We start from the raw sequence: 26,717 nt of genomic DNA on the forward strand, positions 1-26,717 counted from the left end.
TATATAAATAAAATCAAATTAACTTGCAAAAGAAAAGAGAGAGGCTGGTGAGGGAAAATAAGTGATAACAGGAACTAACAGGTTTTCTCTGACCTTCCACAACATTACATGTAACAATAAATGGATAAAAAGTACGATGTGTTGTTCTTTAATAAATAAATAAATAAATAAAATAATTGTAATTGTTTTCAAATTGCTGTGGTATAAGGGGGAATTTTTTTTTTTGGATATGCTGTTATTGGAAAATAATCAACCTTGGGGTGATATAACCTGACCATAACCTCTGCAGAGTTTTTTCATAGACATTCCACAACATTACATGTTACTTTACATTCATTACAACATTACAACATTACATGACATTCCACAACATTACATGTACAATTATAAATGGATAAAAATTATGATGTATCATTCATTAATAAATTAGAAAAAAAGGTAAGTGTTAACTGTAGTTGTAGTGTAACTGTGGTATACTGTGCACATCCTCATATACTGTATTATGGGGTAACACGTGAGTTTTCTTCTTCTTTAATCGAAAAAAGCTCCAGCTCCCTTACGTCCATTTTGAACATCCAATTCCAGATTTATTCCCCCTTTGCTGTCATAATCCCCCCTCCACTGTTCTAGGAAGGCTTTCTACTAGATTCTGGAGCGTGGCTGTGGGGATTTGTGTTCATTCAGCCACAAGAGCACTGGTGAGGAAATTGTATTGCTACAGCATACAAAGACAATGCACACAGTTGTGTGCTTCCAACTGTTTGGGGGAAGGACCACATATGGGTGTGTTGGTCAGTAGTCCACAAACTTTTCGCCATATTTCTATAATACCAGGATTTAAAATATTATAGATTGTATATTTACTGTATATTAGATACATACTTTTTTCTTTAAAAAAAGAAACCATCTATATTTTAACTTAATCCTCTGTTTTTGTATGACATACCTACTTTTTTAAAACTAACCAATCGGATATGATCAAACACTGCATTTGTGAAACGATTTAAAATATTGTTTGATTTCTGAAATGACGTTTTGTGATTACAGCCAGTGAAGAGGGTGTACGGAGCACATTCACTAAAACTGAATGAAGAGTGAACATTCTCGTGTCTATAGGCAGCTCCTTGACTAATGAAACACCCACATAGGCCTCCTGATAAGATGCATGGAGAGTGAAAAATAGACAGAGACTGAATGAGAGAGCGAGAGACAGAGAGACAGAACAAAATGAAAAAGAAACCACATAGCAGCGATCTCTAAAAATACAGTAACCATTGGGAAAGGACAAAAGACAACAACTAGTGGGAAGTTTAAAATAGGCCAGCTAACAAAGGGTCGAAAAAAAGTGTCTGAGTGGAGTGTTTTTCCCCTGGCTCTTAAAAAGCTATTTCAGATGAGTTGCTAAGCAACTTCAAGTGATGTCCATAGTCTTCAGAGAACGTGATTGTGTCAAGAGCTCTAACCGGAGCAGTCACTCCATCCACACACACACACATACACGCACACACGTGCTGCACACTGCACACCCTAAATTTTGTTTTATCATCTTGTCTTCTCCACATCCTCACATGAGCACAAACTTGAAAAGGTATATAAATAATTCACAAGTAATATACAGCACCGGTGGGACAACACATTATGGAACCAAGGTCAAAGGTCAACCCCCTAACCCTGGCTGGTGCCTTCCCCAGTCTGATGAATAACAGTTGGGGGAAGAGATGGCATGAATAGGGTCAACACATGCTGTATGAAGTGTGTGTGTGTGTGTGTGTGTGTGTGTGTGTGTGTGTGTGTGTGTGTGTGTGTGTGTGTGTGTGTGTGTGTGTGTGCACATGTCATTTTCTTGCTTTGAAATGTACATTGACATGTTGTAGATATATATTTGCGATGTATCCGTATATAAATACTTTATTCAGACTGAACAGATAATGTGTTCTAAACAGTTATAAATACAGACACGAACAGGAGATGCGCTATTTGGAAAGATTCCTGAGTCATCTGGTTAAGCTTAGACATGTGCTTAGAAATGAAAAAAAAAAACCTGAAGCAGATAGAGATAGTGGCATTATGTTACACCCCTAATATATGTATACAGTATACGCCGTAATCTGATGCATCAAAACATTCATGTTACACTTATTATAACACACAGGAAAATACTCTTCATAGATTCCCAATAACTTAACTGGCATGCCTTTTCGTAAAAGAGATGGTGTAACAGATTTCCAGAGAAACTACCACACAGATTCTGTCCTTTTTGGGAAGTTCTAATGAAACATTCTTTTATGCATCTCATATTATTCACATTATTCACAAGATATCTAGTTGATCCTTATGACTCATCTGGAAGTCAACTTGTCCTGGCCTACATCCTAAATATCAGATTTAGGGATTATATTCCTTGTGTTGATGTACCTGAAATGTGTTACAATTACTTACATAATTACATACATTTACAATTTAGTGCACAAGTAGTTTCTGTGTGAAACAAAGGAAAATATTTGATAATTTAACTTAAAAAAGAAAAGAATTAACTGTAAAAAAAAATGGAATGTGGGTGTATCAAGCAACAGTTAAACAACAGCAAAATAGTTATGAAAAGTAGCAAATAAGATTTATCATGATCATTTTGGTCATTAAATAATATTAAAGCTGAGTAAATACTACAACTTAAGAAGAGCCAGAAGCTGTTCAGTAGATATGACAGAGCTTGGAGGTGGTTATGAAGGCAAAATTATTACAATTAAATCAGGAGATTAAAATTTGGCAAGCTACTGTATATTTGAGTGTTTCTCCACTATTAACATCTTAACATACGCTGTTGAGAATGAATGAACGTCCATGACACACTAAATGTTCTTCTTCATTTTGTCCTAAGGGTACACATACATTTGCACTAAACTGTAGACTATGTTTGTGGTGTGCATGAAATGCATTTCTTAGTAATGAAGGACTGATTGCCCATGAGACAAGATCAAATTGTGTCTGAAAGGCCTACATGTTTGACTGTTTCATACTAAAATCCGTAGATGTTTCTTCACTGTGTGTGTGTGTTTTTTTTAAAAAGCCTCAATGATGCCATCATGATTTCTTCATATTGTACTTTTCTTCAAGTGTTGAGAACAGCCCTTTTATGCTAATTGAGAAGAACCTGCTTGTCAGCAAGAAAAGATCTGCTGCATCACTGGCGAAATAGGCACTTCCTGTCCCCCTAATCCCCCAGTTTGAGCCTATTATGCAGAACATCAGCACAGGAAGTTGGCTAAGACAGGGGCTGCATTTGCTTCTCTTTGGGTCACTGAATGAGTGTAATCAGCCTGCACGACGTAGGCCAAAAGCATCATTTCCTGTTTCGTGACGGCAGCAGTATTCACTTCCTGAGCACTCTGTTTTCAGCCTCGGTTCAGAGAGGAAGTGTGTGGTGTGTCTTGTAGAGTTTTAACACCTTATTGATTTGCATATAGGCTGATAGCATTAACAAGGATTTTTGAAATTAGTCAAATATTTAAATGATGCAGATGTTTAATTTGATTGCAGATTGAAGTACAGCGTCAATAGTTCTCTCTCTCTTTCTCACATACACAATTTCAGAATTACTGGCACCTTTGAAAAGAAATAATTAAATTAAAATATAAATGAAAATATTCATGACATGGCGATGTGATGCCATTACCACTCCACAGTTGATTTGTTTCCTATGACAGCACATCCCATAGTGTTTTATTATTTTCTATACCACAGTTACACTACAACTACAACTAACACTTTTTTTTTTCAATTTTTTTCTGATTTACTAATGAATGACACATCATACTTTTTTATCCATTTATAATTACATTGAATGTTGTGGAACATCCATGAAACAAATTAGTTACTGTTATAACTTATGTTTTAGCAGTTTCCTCATCAGCCTCTCTATTTTTTCTCTCTTGAAAGTTAATAAGCCAAAAATAACACAGTTTGTCATGTTACAGAAAAACAGCAAAGCACGAGTCCTCTCCTTGAAGACTCTTTTATGGTGTAAAAATGTATTCCAGTAGTGGTTTTAATGATATTTGTGATGTTCATCCACTGCTTTGCTCCCAGGAAGGGTTTTTTTTTTCTTTTCCAACAGTGTCGATGACCCCTAACAGATTATTTTGAAACAGTGACCTTTGGTTTATTTAGTGTTTGCTCATTCTGTTAAAGGGTGCCAATATTTCTGAAATTTAACGCACTGTCACAGGGTGTTAAGATTTAGCAGCACTAGGTTAAAAGAAGATTTTAGCCGAGCCAGTTGATTTGATTGGTGCTGTTTGCATGCTATGATAAATACTCCACAGTCCCCTTACAAGCCGAGACACCTGAGAGCTGTAATCAGTGTCCAGCGTTTATCCAGATGGAAATGATGGTCTTTCAGTATCGGTGATGAGGTCAGCCCTTTTGGGCTGAGAATGATGATGAAGGCAATAACAGAACGCAGGTTAGCCTGCTCACTCCGGAGCTCATCAGAGGGAAGTACACACACACACACACACACACACACACACACACACACACACACACACACACACACACACACATCAATATGTAATATCAGTCCAGTGATGATGTGACCCATATTGATCAGCGGGGGCATGCTTTGTTTGTAGTGCCCTCCCGTCTTGGTTGGTTAGGGGTCAATATGAGACAGGTTAGAGAAAGAGATGGACACCACTGATGTACCACGTTTTTACAAGCACCCGAAGCAACACCAAGCTCAAGTCATTACAGCCAAAGCAATCATTGGGGCTGGAGTGGAATGGTTTATGACCACTTCAGAATGCTCTAATGATTTCACTTATGTCTATGTAAACACATTTTCGATGTAGAACAAAAAAGTAATTATATACCAGACTCAGAGAACACTTCAATAGGGTCAGCCTTTGTCATTAACATTGGCTGATCAGGTCCATAAAAGTGGTTACTTCAGCACAGAAGGAAAGCTCAGCTCATTGCAATAGTAAATTGCTGTACCTCTGAATTGCTTCATTATACCCAGACTGTGAATTGTCCTTACAGATAAAGTGAGCAGACTGGTTTATGGGTACAACTTAGTCACGGTGGAGTGATAAACCCATTGATGGTGCATGGAGATCCTGTAGTGTTCTCTCCTAATGCAGTCTAATTATAAAGCGCATCTCGGGCTATCGATTACCGAGATATCTCCGAGGATCTCCACATCACGTAATTACATTCGATACCCAAGCAAACACCACCCTCCTTGCCCGACCACCCCCCAAAGTTTCGCACCTTATGATCACCATCTTAATTAGATGGGCTTTTTTTTAAAAGGCAACTTGGACTTGAACAGTAGATCTGTTATCCCATAGGGAAATGTGTGAACTGACTGGGGACTGCAAATGATTAAGGAGGAAGTATGCGCAAATCCGCATTATATTGAATGTAGTAATCATAGGCACTTCCCAGTGGACAGGAATTGGCTTTAGGAGTTATAGTCAGGTAACCTATAACCTATTGAAACCACGCACACACACACACTCACACACACACACACACACACACACACACACACACACACACACTACACTATGCAGATCCTAAAAATATTTTAGTGCGTTGTCTCAGTCTAATCTTGTTTTCAAAATCCAAAGCCACATTCAGGTGTATTCAGTCCATAAAATGTGATGTGCTGTATGTGGTAATAAAATGTCTGACGTGATGCCGGTGCCAGATCCTGACACACTTCTATTTCTGTGGCTTCTCTGGCGCTCTAGTCCTGCCTGATTCATCCTGATGCCTTACTTCTGAACTTCTGACTCACATTCTGCTGTTGTAACTGGTCTCATGTGGAAAAATCTCAACGGTACTGTAGATTTGTACCTAGATACTGCATCTGTAATCATGAAGACTGTCCTGTGCTCATTCCAGGACACTATGTACACTTACTGAACATCATTTCAACACACTTAGTACTGTTTATATTTTTGACTTTCTTTTTTTACGCACTCTTCAGTGTCACCCAAAGGAGGATGAAATCTCATTCGAGTCTGGTTCCTCTCCAGGTTTCTTCCTCTTGTTGTCTCAGGGAGTCACTGTCTGTCTCTGGCTTCCTCATTAGAGATTTAAATCTACATCCAGATTTCTGTAAAGCAGCTTTGTGACAATGTCTATTGTTAAAAATGACATTCATATGAAATTTAATTGAATGGGAAGTGCCATACTACACAATGTATGTGTATGTGTGTGTGTGTGTGTGTGTGTGTGTGTGTGTGTGTGTGTGTGTGTGTGTGTGTATGTGTGTGTGTATGTGTATGTGTGTGTGAGTGTGTGCGTGGATGCTCACTGGAGCCCAGTTAATTGTCATTTTGGCTTCAGGTCATGATGAGTTCAGTGTTTGTACATTCTCATGGGCTTTGTGTTTAGATGCAGATTATTTTATGAACTTGTATGTTTGCTTTGCTGTCTCAACCTTTGTAGGGTAGCAACCGTGTTTATATTCCAGTGAGACATTTATAACACGTCTAGATTTTGGCCAGGGAAAATATATTTAATTTATCTTTGAAAAACACAGTTGTTATGGTTGTGCACAATAGTGAGTCATCATTTTTTTTTTTTTTTTTTTAGAGACACTATTTGGTGTAAAATAAAATTGACCCCTTTGACCCAGCTCAGATTAATTTACTACTATTTAAATATTCAGCATATTAGCATGTTTATTTGTTGGAACTACTGGAGATTTTTATTCATGGACCTACCACCAACAGAACCCAAACCAGTTACAGCTTGTTTTTAAGTTAGTGAGTTTTAGATTAGGAAATGAAAAAAAAATGAAAATCACAGATCCTGTACTGCACAAGCCCTGGAGTTCCTTTAAAGCATTGGTGTACAAGACATCAAACTAAATAAAATATGTACATTTACATGCAGACCAGGATAGACCAATAATACTATATTTATAGGTCAATTTAAGTCAGATTGAACTGATCCAACAATGCACATCCATGGAGAATCTTCATTCCAAATCTGCTTTGTTTAGTTCTGGCTCCTAGCTTTGGTTTTGCTTCTAGGGATGGATAAATGACATATATTAGCTAGACCACCTGGCAAGTAAAAGCTCCCATGTGCTGGCCAGTCCCATGTTCTGGTTGCCTGGAAACCTAATGGACTAGGGTACAAAGTGGTAGCTAATGGAATGTAATAAAGCATGGTGAGTTAGTTAGCTAGTTAAATGCATTAATACAGACTAAAAAAACCCCAAAACAATAGAAACCTTTGTAAAGGTTATAAATGGTTATAATGGGAATTGTATTGATTTGAATGGAAACTGTAATGGTTCCTGTGGGTCTCTGCTGGTAATTTGCTGCCTTCTATTGGCAGGATGTTATGTCTATTGGATACGATTAAGAACCAATAATGGTAATTGTAACGGTGTTAATGGTTAGCTTATGGTTCGTAATGGAAACCATTAGAATTTCTGTAATGGTTTGTATTGTTTTTTTATAGCAGGGGGGAAATTAACACATGTAACATTACCCTCTTCTAAGAAAGTTTCTAATGTAGCAAATCATGTTTTGGCCAATTTTTTAAGTTATGAGATATGATGTTCTTCCTCATGTTGAAGGTTCAGGTTCAGGCCTGGTTAAAATCTTTATTTTTGTAGACTGCATGATCTACTAACAAGTCATACGCAAGCTATGACAGCTTTGTGCTGCACTTTATTTATAGTATTATTATTTTTTCACATACCTGCATGTCCCTGATCCTGAAAAGATTATCTGTCATCATACGGTAAACATACACCAAATGAAAACCTTAAAAGTCAATGAAAGTCAATTAGAAACAGGGTTTTTCCCTCTGTGGTTGTAGAACCTACTTGTCCACCAGGCGACTATGAATAAAAAACAAAATATGCTTGTCCCAGGCACATGGGATTACTGATTCTGTGTCTCGGTGTTTTCCTGTGTTAGAACACACGCTGTGAGTTTCATCTGTTGAAGTATTTCTCTCGGTAAATATGCGAAGCTGCTACTCTGTTTCTTTGTTTTCATTCCTCTTTTAGCACAGCTTTTATGCTGCATGGCTATACAAAGCCACAAGCAGCCGCAGTGAGAGTTAAACCAACAACTGACAAACACACCTGTATGTGTGTGATAGCAACGGCTAAAATCCACAGCTGTGTGTATGTCTGAGCTGAAGTCCTTTTTAAAAAGTAAAACAATTAATACCTAAATAAAAATCCACCTCATTTCATCACCACAAGATGCACTAATAAATCGTATTTTCTAATCGTTACAAGACGTCCTTACATTGGAATAAGAACAAGAGACACCAAAAGACTGAATTAAAATTAAAATTTATTACCTAAAAAGAAAAAAAATGTCTACAGCAAGCCACACTGAAATGTATTGCTTATGAACAAAGAAAATCAGTTGGGTTTTTTTTTTTTTTTTTTTTTTTTAAGTTGTTTCCCTCTTTTACAATACCAGGTTTCATTTTTTTTTTTTGACAAAATACACAAAAAAACCCCGGAAATAACGAGAAAAACAAAACGCACACACACACACACACACAAAAAAAAAAGAGGTGACGAGAAAAACATCAGATAACGTTTCTTCACAGTTGCGAGATCGGCTTTATAAATTAAAACAGTTATAAAAATGTGCTACACAAGCAGAGGCTCCTCACCTGTGAGATCACAAGACAGTACAGGCAACGAAAAACGCAGCGTTGACAAAAAAAAACAACAACAACAAAAAAAAAACCCACCATCGTCAACTTTAAAAACAACATCCCAACCAAATGTGTATATTTCCTTATGAACTACTCATATATTCAATTCAACCTTAAATAAATTATATCATATCCCATGCATCCAGGTAACAATATTTTGGGAACTTTGTGCAGAAACAGAAGACGTACACATCGTGACACGTTATGAATACGTTTACAGAGTGATATTTTGTTTATGTGGACCTGTTCCTCTTTTTATACGTATTATATATATATATATATATCTCAATATATTTATGGAGATTCCGGTTTCAAGAATGAAAGACAGGATGTACACAAGACGAAAGATGCACAAGAGATACACAGGACAGACATTACATCATGATAAAAATAAACAAAAACACCAAAAAAAAAAACCAAAAAAAAAAAAAAAAACAGACAAAGTACTCTTTTATCTCTGTTTCTCAGCCGAGAAGGCTGAGTGACTTATCAGACGAGGAAAGAAACGTCTTTGTTCCGCTTGTCTCAGGCACGTTGTTGAGGCACGGGAGCCTTTCACTAATGCTCTAATGGCGTGTCGAAATCACGATACACATCAAGGATCCAGAGTTTCCAGTGCCTGCACTTTTCGCTATTTTTTTTTTCCATTAAAAAGACAGGTAAGGCCACTGTACACAAGGTCCATCCGTGTTTGTTAACATGTCCATTTCCAGTTTTCTCAATCATACAAATGTTGAGACAGCAATGGTCCATAGTGGAAAAGATATCACGTCCGATATTACTCTTCACCTTGATGTGGAACAGCAGGTGACATAAACCTAAAGTATGACATCAAAGTCATTTTCTCTTCAAATCAGTTTGTAAAACGGTGCTACAGAGCCAATCAGTGAATGACCCCACTTAATAGGTCCTTGTATGTTCGAGAAACAGGCAGAATTGTACATTTCTGTAGAATCGGATCCTACTTATAATGAGATAGATGACCAGACAAGACTCTTCTCTTTCGCACGTCATCCTTCGTAGCAGCAAAAAAAAAACAAAAAAAAAAACCATCCAGATGTGTTCCAGATGTGATGCTTCAATACAGTAAGTGGTAAACAGAGGCACTGTGATATGATCTTAATACTTTAACCAGTAGATACAGTGACAGATACAAGTGTGAACAAGCAAAGAATGTGTGTGTAATAAATGCTTTCGGAATTTGAGTCGATTTGAATTTGAGTTCACTTGAGCTGCGTATCAAAAACAAAAAAAGGAAACCTTAATGCTCACAGGTCAAGAAGTGTGCAAAATATAATAAACCAGTGAGAAACACCTGAATTTCTTGCTTCATAATGCTACATGACGCATTTCGTAACAACAGCAACTCAAACCACCACCATGTTAAGTGAGCAAATCGGGTGAAAACGTGTCAGAATGATCGAACCACGGAATCTAGTACATCTCGCGTATCCAGAGTACAGAGAGACGCTCACTTGGTTCGCTTCATGCTGTAGGATGAAGTGAGTTCTCTTTCCGAACGCAATTTTGTGTTTCGAATCGAACGCTCGCTAAATAAAATTCCAGCATTACACATCGTGACGAGTGTAAATCCTTTCTCTTTCCGCCACGTGGCATCTTCTCATTCTCCTGTCCTCCTTTCTTCGGGGGGGTTGCTCGTTCAGGCCACGACGAACTCAGAGCCGATGTCGGTCTGGACGTCGTTCTTCCAGAGCGCCTCGTCGTAGTCGAGGTCGATGGAGCCGTCGCTGCTCAGGCTGCTGTTGCTGTGGCTTCGGCTGGCTTTGCGCTCGCTCAGCCAATGATAGGGAGCCCTGGGCTCTCTCCTCGCCCGCCTGCGGAGCCTCCTCTGCTGCAGCAACAACTGCAACCGCTCCACCTTACAGCGCGTCGCCTTGTTCTCCGTCTGCCTGGAGGGCTCGCCTAAGGTACAGAGAGAGAGAGAGAGAGAGAGAAAACGTTTAATCTTCGCATACGTAGAAACGAGCAGCTTATTTGACTCCACGTGCTGCTAATCATGCCATAATATTCCTATGAAGCCCCACACGAGGACGATTTAATTTAGAAAATGAATTTCTGACGCTCGTTAGGACCGCTTCTTTCCCCATAGACAGTGTATGCTCCCTAAGTACATTTGAAATGAATAATACAGTGTTTATGAACCTATTCTCTATCTGCTGCATCTGTAAAAGAGGCCGTTTTTTTATACCAAGGAAAAGAACCGACACAGTTCCCTGACAAAAGAACAAAAAAACACGTATATAATCTAATCACATTTTAAATGGTTTCCTAGTGCCTTTAGACTTCCATTATATGCACATTTCAAGGTTTTTTTTTTTTTTTTCCTCATTCTTTTGTGAGTACAGGAAAACATACTGAATTTCTTCTGTAGCGGTCCTAACTACAGTATGACACAGATGTAGTTGATGGAGATTAGATGGAGAAACGCTGGAATATTCCTTTACTAACGACGTAACTCAGGTCTCAGGAGGATGTGTAGTCCAGACATAAACACTTGAAGAATTGCGAACGTTCACTAAGCAGGAAGAATCGCCTGATCGAGATGGCATTTTATATCAAAATACCATACTCTGTGACGGTGCAATCAGCCACAGATGTAGACGGAAATCACAGAGGAAATATTATGCAACCGAATTTCAGACATGCGTGACAACACAGTTCATAATCAAACATGAACTTTGGCTTTCATTTAGAAAAGTTTCTCCATCCGGCTGCTGTTAGTTTTGATTTGAGGAACAGCTTCGCTTTCATTACTATACATAACACAGCAACGGAAGCGAGACTCTCGCCCGTCAGTGGTGCGTCTGTCATGAAAGTACGACGGGGGTGTCGATAATTCTGCGTACGTCTCCTTTCTTTTCACGTTCTCTTTCATGCGAACACACGCGATCAGGAACTTGGTATGCCTCCAAGCTGACAGAAAACTAATTCATAATAGATGCTAGCCTGTGGCACTTGTCTTCTGTTAGGCTTGGCTAATCGAAGCACAGAAAGCCACACGTGAGCGCTGAGCATGCTGGGAAAACAAGCGTGCACTGGCGTAAGCGTGGCATGGAAGCGAGGCTGAAGTCTTGGGTCAGCGGTGGAGGAAGAGGTCTATTCTTTCCACAGCCCTGCGGCTTGGCTCTGCTCATGCATCATTTAAACTTCATCAGCATGTTTCCACTGAACACACACACACACACACACACACACACACACACAAGAGTGTACAAAAACACACCCGCATGAACTCTGACCCAGATGACCCAGGCTTCTCTCGACCCCTGACAGGGCAAACAGATGTGTTGAATCTGAATAATTCACACAGACTCGTTCTTAGAAACTCATACAGCGTCAACTTCATGCACATGTGTGTGTGTGTGTGTGTGTGTGTTAGTGGAACTGATTAATGTACACCCAGCATTATGATTATCATCTGTAAGATTAGACACACCTCACACTAGATACTGGGTCAAAGCCCCTCTAGAGGGCCTCTGTTTGTATACACATCTGTACTGTATGTGTGTGTATGCGTGTGTGTGTGTTTGGGGGACTTTGGGGGGTGGGGGGTGTTGTTGGAGGGGAAGACGACTGAATGATGAGTCAGTGCACTGAATGAGAGGAATGTAAACTTAGAAGTGAGTCTCTAACTCAAGTGTGTGTGTGAGAGAGAGAGAGAGAGAGAGTCAAAAGCTTCTTCTCAGTCACGAAGTCCAAGGCTAAATGCATCGTTGACCACAGAGCCGCTCTAACGCAACCCAAACACTTCAGGAATGAAGCTTTATGGTGCTCTCCGCTCTGCTGTCGACGCCCCCACAATGCACAGCCTGTCAGCATCGAGTGTGTGTACGTGCGTTTGTGTGTGTGCGTGTGTGTGTGTGTGTGTGTGTGCTCCATATAAAGGCAAAAGCAGACTGGCAGGGAGTCTATGTGCGGGCTTCACAGATGAGGTTAGAGATTTGAAGCAGAAAAGTGGAAACCGGAGGAAACCTAGAGGGAAACCATTTACAATACAAATACGCACACACACAATTTGTGTACATGAAGAGTGTGTGTATTTCTTTCATTAGATTCTATGACCAACAATCCAGGGTTTACAAGGAATACACTGAAGTAGCCAACGATTTCATATGTAATTACTGAAACATATATTTCGATGTAAATCCTGCTCAATATCGTTAGTGTTTTAGCAAGCTTGCTTGCTTTGGACTGATAGATGAAGAAGCCACGCCTCCTTCAGTAGGACTATGAGGATTTAAAGCCACGCCTACTTTCATAGCAATGACAAATACAGAGGCCACGCCTCCTACGCTGTGACTGACAGGCACAGATGTCTGCAAGCAGAAGAAGTCTAGGTGTGTCTTGTACGTACCCATTGGTTTGCTGATGCGGCTGTGGCTCAGCGCCAGTCTGTCTGAGGTAGGTGAGGATGATAATGGTGAAACGGGTGCCGATGGAAGCTCCATGACGGTGGGTGAGGGAGGCGGGCATGGCGAAGTGGGCGTTGTCGCTCGGGGAGACACGGGTGTCGGAGTATGGCAGCGAAGCTGGGCCAGGGCAGGAGGTGTGCCCTGGTAGTGGCGTGTAGCACTCAGTAGGTCATTGAGGATCTGCAGGATGGTGGTAATGTCACGGCGTGGACGCCCGGTGCTGTCCTGACAGTTCGGGTGAAGGGTGCCTGAAGAGAGGGAGAGATTTATCTTTAAGTATACAACGAAAAAAACCCACTTGTAGGGCAGTTGTGTTTCCATGGGTGTGATGTTATAAAATGATTTTACTGTATAGGTTCTTTCCAGTTACATACACATAGAATCTGGATTGTTTGATGAGCACAAAGGTGCTATTACTTTTTCTCCCTAATGATTTTTTATCGACGCACGATAGTCAGTAAAAATGTTACAGAAAGTTACAGAACGTTTCAGACAATGCTTAACAAATCAGTTTTTAATACTTGTGCACTTTATTTAAAACAGCATGGCTTATTTTGATTCAGAAGAAGGGGTTGATTACAGGAGGGAGTGTGAGTGTACTACCTGAGAAGGTTCCAGAGAAAACACCAGGAGCGTGGTTCACGAAGCTCTCTATCACCGCACCTGGTTTACTACTTGGCCATGAACTGGTGCTTCCGCTTACACTCGAAGACCCGCACTCACCCTAACAAAGACACACGTGCACACGTTACACTCGAACATCTTCAAACTGTGAAAACAATGCCTTTAAGTAGAGAACGAAAGCATACATTCGGCTAATTAGCGAGAGGTTTGACACTCCTCTGAAAAATCTTACAAAGACGCTATGTTTTTGCTATAATAAGGCCAAAAGGGCTAAGAGTTCATGCATGAAAGTGCCTCAGTAGCAAGAACTGACCTGTAAATAAATATAAACAGGCATACTCGGCTATCTGACTGCATTTCAATCGCAATACATGCAATACGATTCTTGGTGTTGTACCTGCTGGAAAGGCGTGGCTGCTCTGGGGGCAGGGCTACAGGCACCTGTGGCCAGGTGAGGATAATGGACGGAGCCTGGGGAAAATGTAGGACTGGAGGGGGGTGACAGGTGAGCATGGTGAGCATGGTGGGGGTGGTGGGCATGGTGGGGGTGGTGTCCAGCTGATGCCCTCTGGTTGTTATGGGCAGTGGTTGGAGTATGATGGTGCTCACTGCTGCCCCCACAGGGCACTGTGTTGTGCTGTGTGGTCCTGGTTGTGCTCGAAGGAGCCCTAGTGGCGCACTGTTGGACGCCCGAGTTTTGCGCGGCCAGTTGCAGCTGCACGAACATCATGTGATCCCCTACACGAAGGGCAAGTGTCAGCGGAGAGCGCCCTGATAGGAAGTCACCAACCTGGGAACAGGAAGAGAGTGGAGAGGAACATTAGTGCAACTTCTCTTCGGTTGCGAAATGTGTTAGGAAACCAGAGTGCTCACTTCCCCACAAAATAAAAAAATAAAAAAAAATAAAACAGACTGAGATAATAGTAAGGGTAAATAAAATCATGGTTGTTGAGGTAAAATCATTTAGACAGGTTTGCCTACTGTTCAACAAATTATTCAAAATGAAAAGTTTCAGATACTGAAATACCAGTTTCATTTATCTGAAAGAAATGGCTAGCTAATTTAGCTAATGTTGGAACATGGGGCTGTTTCTGATTCGCACATTAATGCATATTTATAGCTCCTAGCATTATTATTGACAGTAAAGGTGTCGAGATGTTCCACAGCAAGTTAGTACTTGTTCATTACAAAGAACTCACAAAACAATTCACGATGCTACACAGACTACCGTTATCGCTGAAAACGACAGTCAGGCTACTTAAAGCAGACCCCCCACTTCTACCTAATCTCCTCCTCTGCATTCTTGTCTAATAACTACAAGGCCTTGTCAAGATGAAACCCCGTTCTCGAAAGGGCACCCCGTGTCCATCCCTCCTACTTTAATCAGGTCAAAGAGGCCTCCAGGCGAGGAGGACAGGGTGAGGGTAACCCGCCGAGCGCTGATGTGAATGACTCACAAACCACTGTGGTGATGTCAGCGGCAGTAAGCGCTCATAAAAAAGAAAAAAAAAGAAAGAAAAAAAAAAAAGAAGGTCTGCTTCTCGTTGACGCCTGACCACGGCACGCTAAACGCGCTGAGAAAGAGACAAAGAGCACGTGCACGCCTAATGAAGCAGACTGCGATACGGAAAAGAGGCACTTCAGACAGATCAGTGTTTAAATGTTTGAGAGCTAATCTGCCTGCGCGTAGAAGAAGCGTGCGCTTTCAGTGCTTAGAAAACATGGATATGAGAACATGTTCAGCTGACACTAATCACTCACAGTTCTCTATAGATGAAGGAAATGCATGTGTAAATATATATACCGGCTATCCACCATCTGCCGGATTTCAGCTGTTTTATTTGAAAAGTGAGCATTTAACAGCAAAAAAAAAGAAAAAAAAAAAAAAAAAGAAGATATTTATGCCAGGATCTACATTTCCTCAAAGACGTAAATGTAGGCACAGCCACACACCAAAAAACAAAGACGAAGTGGAAAAAAAAAAAAAAAGACACATGAAATGCTGAAATACAAAGCACTTAAAAGTTCAAGCTTCTATCAAGCCGGGGTATATTTTTGTCGGGAACCCCAAGCGTAAAGGTTACCCATGTGTAGGTGTGCGAGTATGTATTTGGGTCTAGTATTTGAGCTGCGTGTGTGGGCAGGTGGCCTTCAGGTTTTATTGATGGCTCTCGTCTCTTTGCTAAGCGTCGATCACGGTTGTGGGCGGAGCGCGACGGCAGAGGAGACGGAGAAACCCAGAGTAACCTTTTTCGCCAGGCGGACTCTGAACCTTCACGGCCGTCGATGCGCTTTATCTTCAACACTACAGAAGAATCCACATGAACCTGAATGCTATACAGCTGTACTGCACGAGAAAGACTCTCTCGTATGCCGGGCTTCGAAATGGCGGTACGACTCGGTTGTGGTGCCGTAAGGAACCATATGTGCGGTGAATCTCAGAACAGCATTGTCAGGATCATTTGGCTTCATCTCAGGCAACCCGCGAGAAGTGAATGTCTAGTCATCTGTATGTCAGCTCTGCAAGCCAGGAATCTGGGTTGAGCAGGCTTCTTTAAGGAGGTACGTCAGGATTCAGATCACACAACATGATAGAAGCAGATGGAGACGAAGGAAAATACTGTACGTGGGCGTATGCATATGTGTATGCGTATGCGTGCGAGGGAAGGAAAGCAGTAAGGAGAAAAAGCTATGGGGGAAGGGATGGGGAGGGTTTGGGGCGTCTGTAACTTTAAGAACGCCTCAAGCTCAAAGAAATCTTTCGCAGGCAATGGCATCCCTCCCTCACCGGGAGCTTTTTAAAGAAAGAAAAGGGGGAAGGGTGGGGGCAAGACGTCGAGAGAAAAAAATAAATAAAAAAAATACCACGGAGATGAGGTGGAGCTTGGAGCGCTGACGGTTTTCAGCTCGGCAGATGGAGCAGAGTCTCTTTGTTTGATGTGAGATAAGAGAGGCGCAGAAAATAAAGGGTTGCGACCATCAAACATCGTGATTCAAACGCAAAATCTCAAAGTAATGTCCCACTTCTGATCTACCTCTGATCGCTTCCCTGTAATCATACAGCAAATGCAAGTTTAAAAAAAAATAAAAAAAAAGAAAAAGAAAAGAAAAAAAAGGGATCCCTGAGTAGGAAGTAAAAAAAGGTCACCACGAGCAGCACTCGGCAAAGACTGAGCTCAAATTAGGGTTTGATGAGGATGTTTCAAGAGCCTCTTAATGCTAGTCGTCTTCCTGTTGTTTTATCTCAAGGAGCCTTGAATAACAGAATTATACACGAGCCGTAATCAAGAATCCCCCTACCCCCTGTGAGCGTGACTCGTCGTCATATTATGACACAAGACGAGAGTCTTGTAGACAAAGCAGAGTGTTTGATTAGCCTCGTGAATGCGGCTTGACCCGAGTCAGTGCGCGGATCTCTCGCGGCGCCCCGGACGTGAGCCGGCTCTATACACACGGAATTATTATCCGGACCTTCTCATGAGCTTCTACAGCATGAGCTCATGGACAGGTTCGGCTTTAATCAGGGTAATTATTTTGAGGCTTGGATCCCACCAGTCGGCTCAAAGGCTAGAGAACAGAGAGATTTCTCAACCCCCCCTCACTCCCCACACTCTGTATCTCTCTCACACGCTCCGTCTCTGTTTGGAAAAGCCCAGTCACGACGCCGACCACTTCAAGCACAAAGGCAAGTGGCGAATGAAAGCCGAAAGCGATCACGACACAAACAGTGGCCCTTTCTATTTATGGCAGTCTCAAACTCAAACAGCAAGCTCATTATACACACCCAATCACCCACAGCTAACATTCAAAAGGGACTACATATGTAAATACTGTATAGGGATATTATCAAGCACATATATACATCGACCTTACACTTTAAGACCATATATAGTGCCGATCTGACCACAAAACCATATCTTGCTTATATGCCATCCATTGAACAATACAAAATGTACACTAAGACACTGTGATGCTATATCTCTCAGAAAGGGGAAAAAAAAAAGAAGTAGAAAAACTACTTTTAATTTAGCGAGTAAATAGTTTGCATCATTAAGCTCCACCCAGGGTGGGAAAGGTCAGACCCTCCACCCGGTCGTTTCTCCATTGATCCTGAGGCCACACAGATGGCCCTCGATTCTCCCTCCCTGCACTGTGCTATTAAGAGCCAATGATTTCCAATTATAGCAGACCAGGGCTGCAGATTACCCTGTGAGAGAGAGCGAGAAAGAGAGAGAGCGAGAGGAATAGAGGAACGAGATAAAGTCTACTCATTGCCGGAGTTGTGGAGTAGACGTAATAAACAGGGTGGTGCCTGAGAGACCAGACGTGAAGGGTTTCCAATTCTAGAGAAGGCTACGATGAGGAAAGAGTACTAGCGATGGCCACCCAACACCGACGCTATTTACAAATTCTATTCAACACTGTTTAGACTTACAATATCCAATACTGGTGCTGTTAAGACCAAGAAGACCAATATCACTGCTATTCGGGCCGACAGATTCGACAATATTGATGTTCAGACCCACAAACTCACTACTAGTACCATTTAGAACGAATGCTTCTCAGAAAAACAAACAAAAAAACCCACACAGAAATGTAATTCAGACAAATAAACCACCAGGAAAATCAATACTGATGCTATTCAGACCAACAAACCCAATACCATTGATATTCAGACCAACAAACCCAATACCATTGATATTCAGATCCACAAACCCAACACTGATACTATTCAACAATGCAGCACGGAATACCTGATGTATCTTCCACAACATCTTTAAACTTTTCATCTATTAATACAATGTACACACAGATATAACAGGCTTCAAAAGCAGCATTTCAATCCCATCATTCAGAGAGGCATGACATCCTTATTGGAGTTCATATTGGAGCTCATAGTAATATCTATACAGCCTGGAGCTCCAAAAAGCTCATCAGATCATCTACAAAAACCATCAGGGAGAGGATGTAATCAGCAAAAATCTATTCGGCTTGTCCTGAGGTGTGTGCTTGAGTGCTTGTGTGTGTGTGTGTGTGTGTGTGTGTGTGTGTGTGTGTTCTGCTACAATGATCAAATTATCTTTGCCTTCTCTTTAGTTCACCTCGGAAGCAGAGTGTTCATCTTATCAGCTCGGAAAAGCATCTCTGTTACGTCTGGTCCTCCATATGGTGATCAATAAGAGTAAAGCTTTCTCACTCACACACACACACACACACACACACACACACACACACACACAGAGAGATCGAAGCAGAATGGAGTGTGCCTGCATATGGACTGAAAGGAAGAGCCGCCTGAATACAAATCACGCCTTTCCCAATTTGCACTTCTCCAAGCTTTCACAATAGCACTATTCTGACACGGAGCAGACCGAGGTGAAAAGGGCTGTGTGTGTGTGTGTGTTTGGGGGGGGCTGTCAGTACTGATGAAGGGGCAAAAAAATCCAATACTCCAGCTCAATCACCATCCGTCCCTGTAAGACTAGCAGTTCCGGCTAAGAGCTGAGGGCTGCAGATTATCCATCGCGTCTCTTTATTTCATCAGGAGCGCGCTGGTTCGATATTTCCGGAAATCTTTTTAGACACTCCACACTCTCCACACTCCCCTCTGTGCTCGTTTTAGCTGCTCGCCTTTTGTGAATCAATGAGATTCTCTGGCTGAATTAGTAGCGCAAGTAATGGAGAAGAGAGGGAGAGAGAGAGGGAGAGAGAGAGAGAGAGAGAAAGAGAGAGAGAGAGAGAGAGATGTACCGACTGCTATTTACAAATTCTGCTCTTTCTTTTAGAAGTGTGAAAAGAAGGAGGAAACGTTTGTAATATGTAAGGAATAAAACACAACAGGGTGTGCTGTTAATAATCAACCCCACACACACAGTGGTGTGATGCAGCCAGCCTATCTTCATTTCTCAGTGAAAAACTGCAGCTTGTCGTGTAACCTAGAAGCCAGGAAGTCCTCTCTCTCGAAGACTTTCATGTGGCGGAAAGTTAAAGCTTAAAGTTACAGCTTTACCACTGACTGTCTGTGACAAACCGACATTGGAGACTGCTTCTAAAAATGACAAATAAACTAAACATCGCCTCAAAAAAAAGAACCTCACAAACTTCACCAGCTGTCATCGGAAATGAATCAAGAGCCATTTCTGACCAATCAGAACCAAGCGTTACAATATTTACCGTATAATATGTAACATAAGTGTCATTACGAGCTTTTGTCCATTCTGAGAATCGGGTCTCATTTCTCAATCAGACCACGCTGGTAGCTAACAAGCTGGCCAACTTGCCAACCATGAACACTGAAACACACGAACCTATCGATGAGAACATTTTTTTTTTTCAATCTCACTACAGGTATTCTGTCACATTGTTAACCAAAAAGCTACTGTGACTCTGCCTTTACGGTAATCATGACTCAGGAGGTAATGAGCTAATAGGCTAAACTTCAGATTTAAAGCATAGATACATATACTCATTCACCACCCACCTTTAACCCCCCCCCAATTCCCCTCCCCAACCCCGTGAGGCGGAGAGGAGGATCACAGTCTCGATGTGAATCGCTCTCAGCCACTCGTCTCTCAGTGGAAAAAGCAGTCACAAGGTAACAGCAAACACTGACAAAAAAAGGCGTGCTTCCTGAACTCCCCACCCCCGCACACACGCACACACTCACCACACACACACACACACACACACACAACACAACACACACAAACGTACACACTATAAAAAGCAAAAACAGGAAGAAACCTTTTCTCACAGACTCAGGTTTGCACAAGTGGTTTCAAATACACATTTGCACAAATATCCTTTCAAACACACACACACACACACACACACACACACACACACACACACCTCTCAGCTCCCACAGACTGAGGTAGGATTTCCAGGTTATAAATATCTGCTGTAGAGGAGCATCTCCTCAGAGACAACGTTTCAGCTGTGTGCACCCAACCACATCTTTTAACACAAACACACACACACACACACACACACACACACACACACACACATGCACACAGACATCAGGATTCTTAATACAAACACTAACACTATTCGAATGTTGATATTATTTACATCGATGCATTCTTCACAGCTCAGTGGTCCTAGTGCTTTGTGAGTTTAGAGGGAATCTTCTGCTAATGTACACAGCTAGCTAGTTTTTTTATTAGATTTTTTTTTGCAACTGTAAGCAACACTGACAAAATAACGAGGCAAAAGTCTAACGCGACCATGAATAATTAGCTGTACTCAATAACTGTAGTTTCGTTTTCATCGAATTCACAAATTTGCAGTGTTTAAAGTTCATCCAGGTGATCCTGACTGGTGGGGGGTGTATGAAATGAAAAACGCTCTCATTTCAGAAATCTAATTCTCTTCAGCATGCGACATTGAAGTGAGAAACTTCACTTATTATTCAAGACGCATAAATAATCAAGATTCCTGTGTGAAAATGATATTAATGCGAATGACAGGTAGCATACAAACTGTAAAAATCATGCTAAATATCACTGTGGGGAAATAACTCACAAGGTTCACAAGGTGTAAGTATGTACGTATGCCTGTGAGAGTGAGAGTGTGTGTGTGTGTGTGCTGTTTTTTGAGAGGATGACTAAAAAGAAAGCGAGTGAAGAAGCGATGGCCTACGTATAATAAGAAGCCTTTGTGATGCAATTTCGTGGAAATCTTTTCTCATCAACTTGACTGTTTGACCACACACACACACACACACACACACACACACACACACACACACACACACACACGAAGGATGAAGCATAGACAACTTTACACAGGATAAAACCAAAACACGTACACTTCTACATACTGCACACAGGGTGGAGTTCGTCTGGGCTTGCACGGTTCGTACACACACACACGCACACACACACACACACACACACAAATTCACACAGTGATTTAAATGGGCCTGCTGCCAAACCTTCAGCAACATGACTCACCCATCCTGTGTGATTTGCTTACATGGAAATACTGCACTAACTCTGACACACACACACACACACACACACACAGAGCTGTGTTCATCAAAAGCACAATCTACAAAAGCAATGCATATACAATAGAGACTGTAGTGATGCCCTGATGCTATTCATATGTGTGTGTGTGTGTGTGTGTGTGTGTGTGTGTGTGTGTGTGTGGACAAGTCTCTACATCTATGTAAGTGTATGTGTGAGTGTGTGTGAGTATGCGAGAGTGTTCCTGCTTGTGTGTGTGTACATGCGTGTGTGTTTCAGTAAGAGTTAGCAGGGTGGAGAATGCCAGCTAACAAGGGTGTATTGTGGGTGTGTGTTCCTCTGAAATGAGCGTATCCTGTTGCTCTGTGTTATCTATAACGTCATTGTGTCCAGAAGAAACTCATCCTGTGCTACAAACATAAACGCCAATACCTCTCCAAACATTAGCAACCAGTTGTAGCTGTGGTTCCTGATGCAGTCCCTCTGACTTTATCCTTACATAAAAACTAGTTATCTAGGTAATGTTTCGTTACTGCAGAAACACCTCTCAGTGCAAAGTGCAGCTTTATTAATACCTTACTTTATTCTCTACCAACCTAGCTAACTGTTTAGCCATTTATGTTCAACTACTTTTTTTTACTAGGTAGCAACCAAGCTAACTAGCATTTCACCCTTTCATGTCTAACTACTTCACCGACAGCCTCTCTGTGTAAAGCTAGCTTTATTTGCTTTAACACCAAATTTTACAGAATGATAGTTAACTATTAACTCCAATCAACCAAGGTAGCTCATAGCTTGCTAGCTTTATTTAATACCTCAATTCGTAACAGTATTAGCTACCTATTTATGTCTATGTAATGTACTGAAATGAGTCCAGTCACTGCAACCCTAGGCTAGCAAGCTAACCCTACATAGCTAGCTTTAGCAAACAACTTCTCATTTTTAATTACTAAAAAGCTCTAATTCGTTCCAACCAAGTACAACAGTTGTGTGATACTTCGTGTCATTTGTGTAAGCAGCAAAGTTTGACATAATTACACAAAGATAAAAAAAAAAAAAAAAAATATATTTTTTTTCCTAAACAGCAAATGCAATACAATGACTACGACAATAGATAGCTAGGCCATGTTTTAGCATCGTTCATGTGTTTGTCTAAATTATCTCTTACCTGAGTTTCTGTCAGACTCTCCAGCGCTTGCATGATGGACTGCTCTGGTTTGGAGACCTGAGACTGGATTGGGAGAAAACAAAACAAAAACAAACAAAAAAATTAATTGTCACCAACTCGCAGAACATTGACAAGCATTATGAAGAAGAGGGAATAGCAGATGTGTCGGTTAAGGCTTACCATTAATCCTGCTTCCACCGAGGGCACAAGGGTCAACTTGCTCCCGTCCGTAACTCCAAAGTCCTGGAGCCGCCCTGAGCTTAGCCTCCTGCACAACAAGATTCACAACCATTAATGATCACAGACTAGTTTTGCATTTACTTATACCCCAGTGCTATCGAATGCTTGATTCTGATTGGTCGGAAGATGTTGATTACGTTTATATAAAGCAGCAGCTCCGAAAGTAGGGCCTGCAACAACCAAATCCCAGGTTTATATCAACACGCTCATTCGTAAATACATTAAGATTTTACATAAGGACATGTTTGTTCAACATTCATGGAAGGAGTCTCCAGTGTCAGACATGCTTCATAACAGTCACAGTTAAAGCTATACCTTTACATTCTGCACTTTCTCAAGAACATAACAAGCTGCAAGTACGATGTGTTGTGATTTAATAAACAACAACAACAAAAATATTAGAGGAATAAAAGAGGAATAAAATGTTAAAAGGGGGTTTGTTCCAAAATTGAATACATTGAGAAATCATTGTAACTATGAGTTTAAACACTGCAGCACTACGACAGACTTTTTATTTTTCACATCTATCCATTCTGAAACTGAAATAAACTTTCAGCAGTTTCTATAATGCTGTTGCTCAGCTTTCTCAGAACTAAATTTCTTATGACTGTCCCAACTAAATATATCAACCCCTTAAACTCTGAGATTATTATTCAGTATTAACTACTACGTATTACTCGATAACTATGTAGTTACAAGAGTCTGAACAGTTCCTGGAAGAGTTCAAGAGACGAAGAAGAGAACAACAATCCCTCAACTGGAAAATATGCTTGAATAGATTCTGGAAATCTGGATCGCTGACATAAACCAGGGTAAACAGAGACGCTTTCCAGGCGATGTTATGAAAGTTTAAGCCTGGGCTTTGTACAAAAACAATGTCATTTCTAACAGCACTTGGCTGTAATCCTGCACTACGCTTCCTCTCTGTCTGGAAAAGCAGTCCTGCGTTTATGATCGTTAATGATAACCCCACCTTTGTGCCTCAGCATGAAGTGTCTGTGGCTGAGCTTTTACATCATCTACGCTCTTAACACAGACCAGCCCGAGTGGGTTTTTTTCTTTTCTTTAGCGTTTTGTAACAACCCTGATGTCAAAAGACCAGGTGTGTGCTTACTGATTAGACATGACAGTTGCAGACTGTTCCTGTATACACAGCAGAAATCCCCAGCATTGACTGAACACCTGCAGTGCTGAATGAACTCGCCCTGCAGTCACTTGGGTCCAGTTGGACTTGTGTCAACACTGGAGGTGTTAAATCAACACTGGAGACTTTCTTCAATACAACATGACATTCTCGAGACACCTCTGGAAAATCATTCCAGTCAACTGCGTCTGTAAACTGCATCCATGCACCTGTCTTTTGAACCCAGTAAATTCCCAGGACTAATCAGGGTGTTATTGCTCACTCGCTTAAAGTACATCATTTTACTAGTTACTGAATAATATGCTTTAATAACTTTAATGACTAAATAATGAGCTAGCACAGACTTGAATCTGGTGTCTTCTGAACCAGAAACTTTAACCATGTCTAAACGAATAAACAGTTCAATATTGCTTATATCAATATTGAATGCATACAGCCACCATTTAGCAGACGACTTTTCATGCACATGCATGCATTTACTGTTTTCAAGTTGGACTACTCGTTTCATATAATAACCTCCTTTCAGACCATGTCGTTTATAGCATGTGGACGTGGCATTGCATTGCTGATGCATGCAGTATTTGCGTGCAATAAACGCTTAGTTTAATGCAAGGTGAAACGACCACTGTGTTGCATTAGCTTCGTGCACGTAGGGATTAATATTAATATACACTGGATGTGTTTGTACTGTAGTGTTAAGCTCCGGGGCAGCGCCGGGACGGACTCACGTGTCTTTGTGCAGAAGCGCGAGCCTGTCTTTGGACACTCGGAGCTTTTGTGAAAGCCTCCTCTTCAGCCCCTCCACCGTCTCCTCCGCGGGGAGAGACAGCTCGAAGCGGGTTCCCGTCGTCGACTGGATGGATAAATGCATGCAGTTGTTGTGCAGGAGCTCGGAACACCGGGATCGCGATCCGTGACCGGTACAGCCTCGCGCCTCTGCGTGCTGCTCCATTCGAGCTCGCGCACACACAAAAAAAAGTGTCTGGTCCACGTGAATATTCCTCTCGCGTAATCTCCTAAAATAAGATGTTTTTGTTTTTTAAACTGTGAGATCCGAACAGTCCGGACGATGCGATTTCCGACAATCGGTACAACTTCAATTCTATTTAAATGCAATGTCGATATTAACGTCGTATCTATTCAAATATACTAAAAGCGTATGTAACCTAGATATTATTTAGTTTTGTTTTTTTCTCTTCTTCAGAAAATACAAAAATACATTGCGTAGAAGAATGCCAATACAACTCTGCACTCAAAGGAAACCAACACGAACGTTAAGACAAAAACACACTGCGTTAAAGCTCTTCTTCACCGTCCCTTGTTCGAGCCAATGTCGAGCCGCAAGCGCGTGGCCAGCTCGATTTGTTCCTATACCCGATCCTTAAACCCCGCCCATCGCCCAATAGCAGCGTTCCTATCGCTTCTCCAGTCAGAACTTGTCCAATCGTCTGGGTTTGCGTAACACCCACATGTAGGGGACGTCACGCCCTTTCCCCGCCTCTCTCCCGCCCACGGTGTTACGGTTACAGCCAATCAGCGGCGTCCGTTCAACTTCCTACTCTAATCATTCATAACAGTTTTGCTCGAGATCGTAACCTGGCAACCATTCCTGAAAACGCGAATACTGGAAACCAAATCTAAATGTTTATCCAGTTTGCACCTGACTATAAAAGCTGGTTAAAAACAACTAAAGATTGTTTTTAGTTATATAGTATAGTTATATATATATAGTTATAGTATATAAATTACTTTAATCCTCTTTAATATAATCAGTTAGGGATTAAGGTTAAGTTTGAGGTGGGTTAATTCTGAAAGCAGATATATATATATATATATATATATATATATATATATATATATATATATATATATATATATATATATATATATATATATAAAACAAATAGACTCCTTTCTCTCTTCAACTTCATATTCCCTACAGATGGAGGGAAGATATCATACCTTCAACATCCATGGACTTTATATACTTATAGTTCCTCACAGCTCCTGGGTCCTAGGTTCAACCCTGAGCTCACATTACTGTCTGTTTGGAGTCTTCCATGTTCTCATTTGGGTTTCATGTGGGTTTCCTCTGGGTTCGCTGGTTTCTTCCCACCTCCCAAAAACATGCCAGTCGGTGGACTGGTGAATGAGTGTGTAAGTGTGTGTGCATGGTGTCTCATCCAGGCAGTATTCTCATCTCACACCCAGTGTTCCAGGATAGGCTCTGGATCCACAGTGACCCTGACCATGATAAAGCAGTCACTGAAGACGAATGAACAAGTTGTTATTCTTTGGACACTAACCCTCCGGTGTGCATTCCAGGATTTCCAGAGTGCACTCTGCTATAATATGGGTTGATGTTTAAACACTGTTGAGTTAAACCATGTTTAAAAGTGGTGCGAAGTGGTGCACTTGTTAAA

The 26,717-nt window shown here is 41.2% G+C and overlaps 2 protein-coding genes across 3 annotated transcripts in view; both read right to left on the bottom strand.

The window, feature by feature from the left end:
- stk11 (serine/threonine kinase 11) overlaps positions 1 to 26,717 on the bottom strand; it is a 175,184-nt gene that overhangs the window by 82,246 nt on the left and 66,221 nt on the right. The window lies entirely within an intron of this gene.
- On the bottom strand, positions 8,320 to 25,986 carry LOC108280776 (midnolin). Its single transcript, XM_017496169.3, has 7 exons — positions 25,023 to 25,986; positions 23,091 to 23,178; positions 22,911 to 22,973; positions 14,167 to 14,559; positions 13,749 to 13,869; positions 13,088 to 13,393; positions 8,320 to 10,635 (listed from the first exon to the last, which is right to left on the bottom strand). The coding sequence occupies exons 1-7, from the start codon at positions 25,244 to 25,246 to the stop codon at positions 10,373 to 10,375; spliced, it is 1,458 nt and encodes a 485-aa protein (XP_017351658.1). The 5' UTR covers positions 25,247 to 25,986; the 3' UTR covers positions 8,320 to 10,372.

Source organism: Ictalurus punctatus, chromosome 20 (genome assembly GCF_001660625.3).
Source record: "Ictalurus punctatus breed USDA103 chromosome 20, Coco_2.0, whole genome shotgun sequence".
In the NCBI taxonomy this organism is placed as follows: Eukaryota; Metazoa; Chordata; class Actinopteri; order Siluriformes; family Ictaluridae; genus Ictalurus; species Ictalurus punctatus.

Excerpts from the sequence above, each read along its gene's own strand:
- LOC108280776 (XM_017496169.3), bottom strand. The coding sequence starts at position 25,246 with ATGGAGCAGCACGCAGAGGCGCGAGGCTGTACCGGTCACGGATCGCGA. Across the intron at positions 22,974-23,090 it reads CGGTGGAAGCAGGATTAATG|TCTCAGGTCTCCAAACCAGA; the intron begins GTAAGCCTTAAC and ends CTCCCAATCCAG. Across the intron at positions 13,870-14,166 it reads CAGCCACGCCTTTCCAGCAG|GGTGAGTGCGGGTCTTCGAG; the intron begins GTACAACACCAA and ends TGTCTTTGTTAG.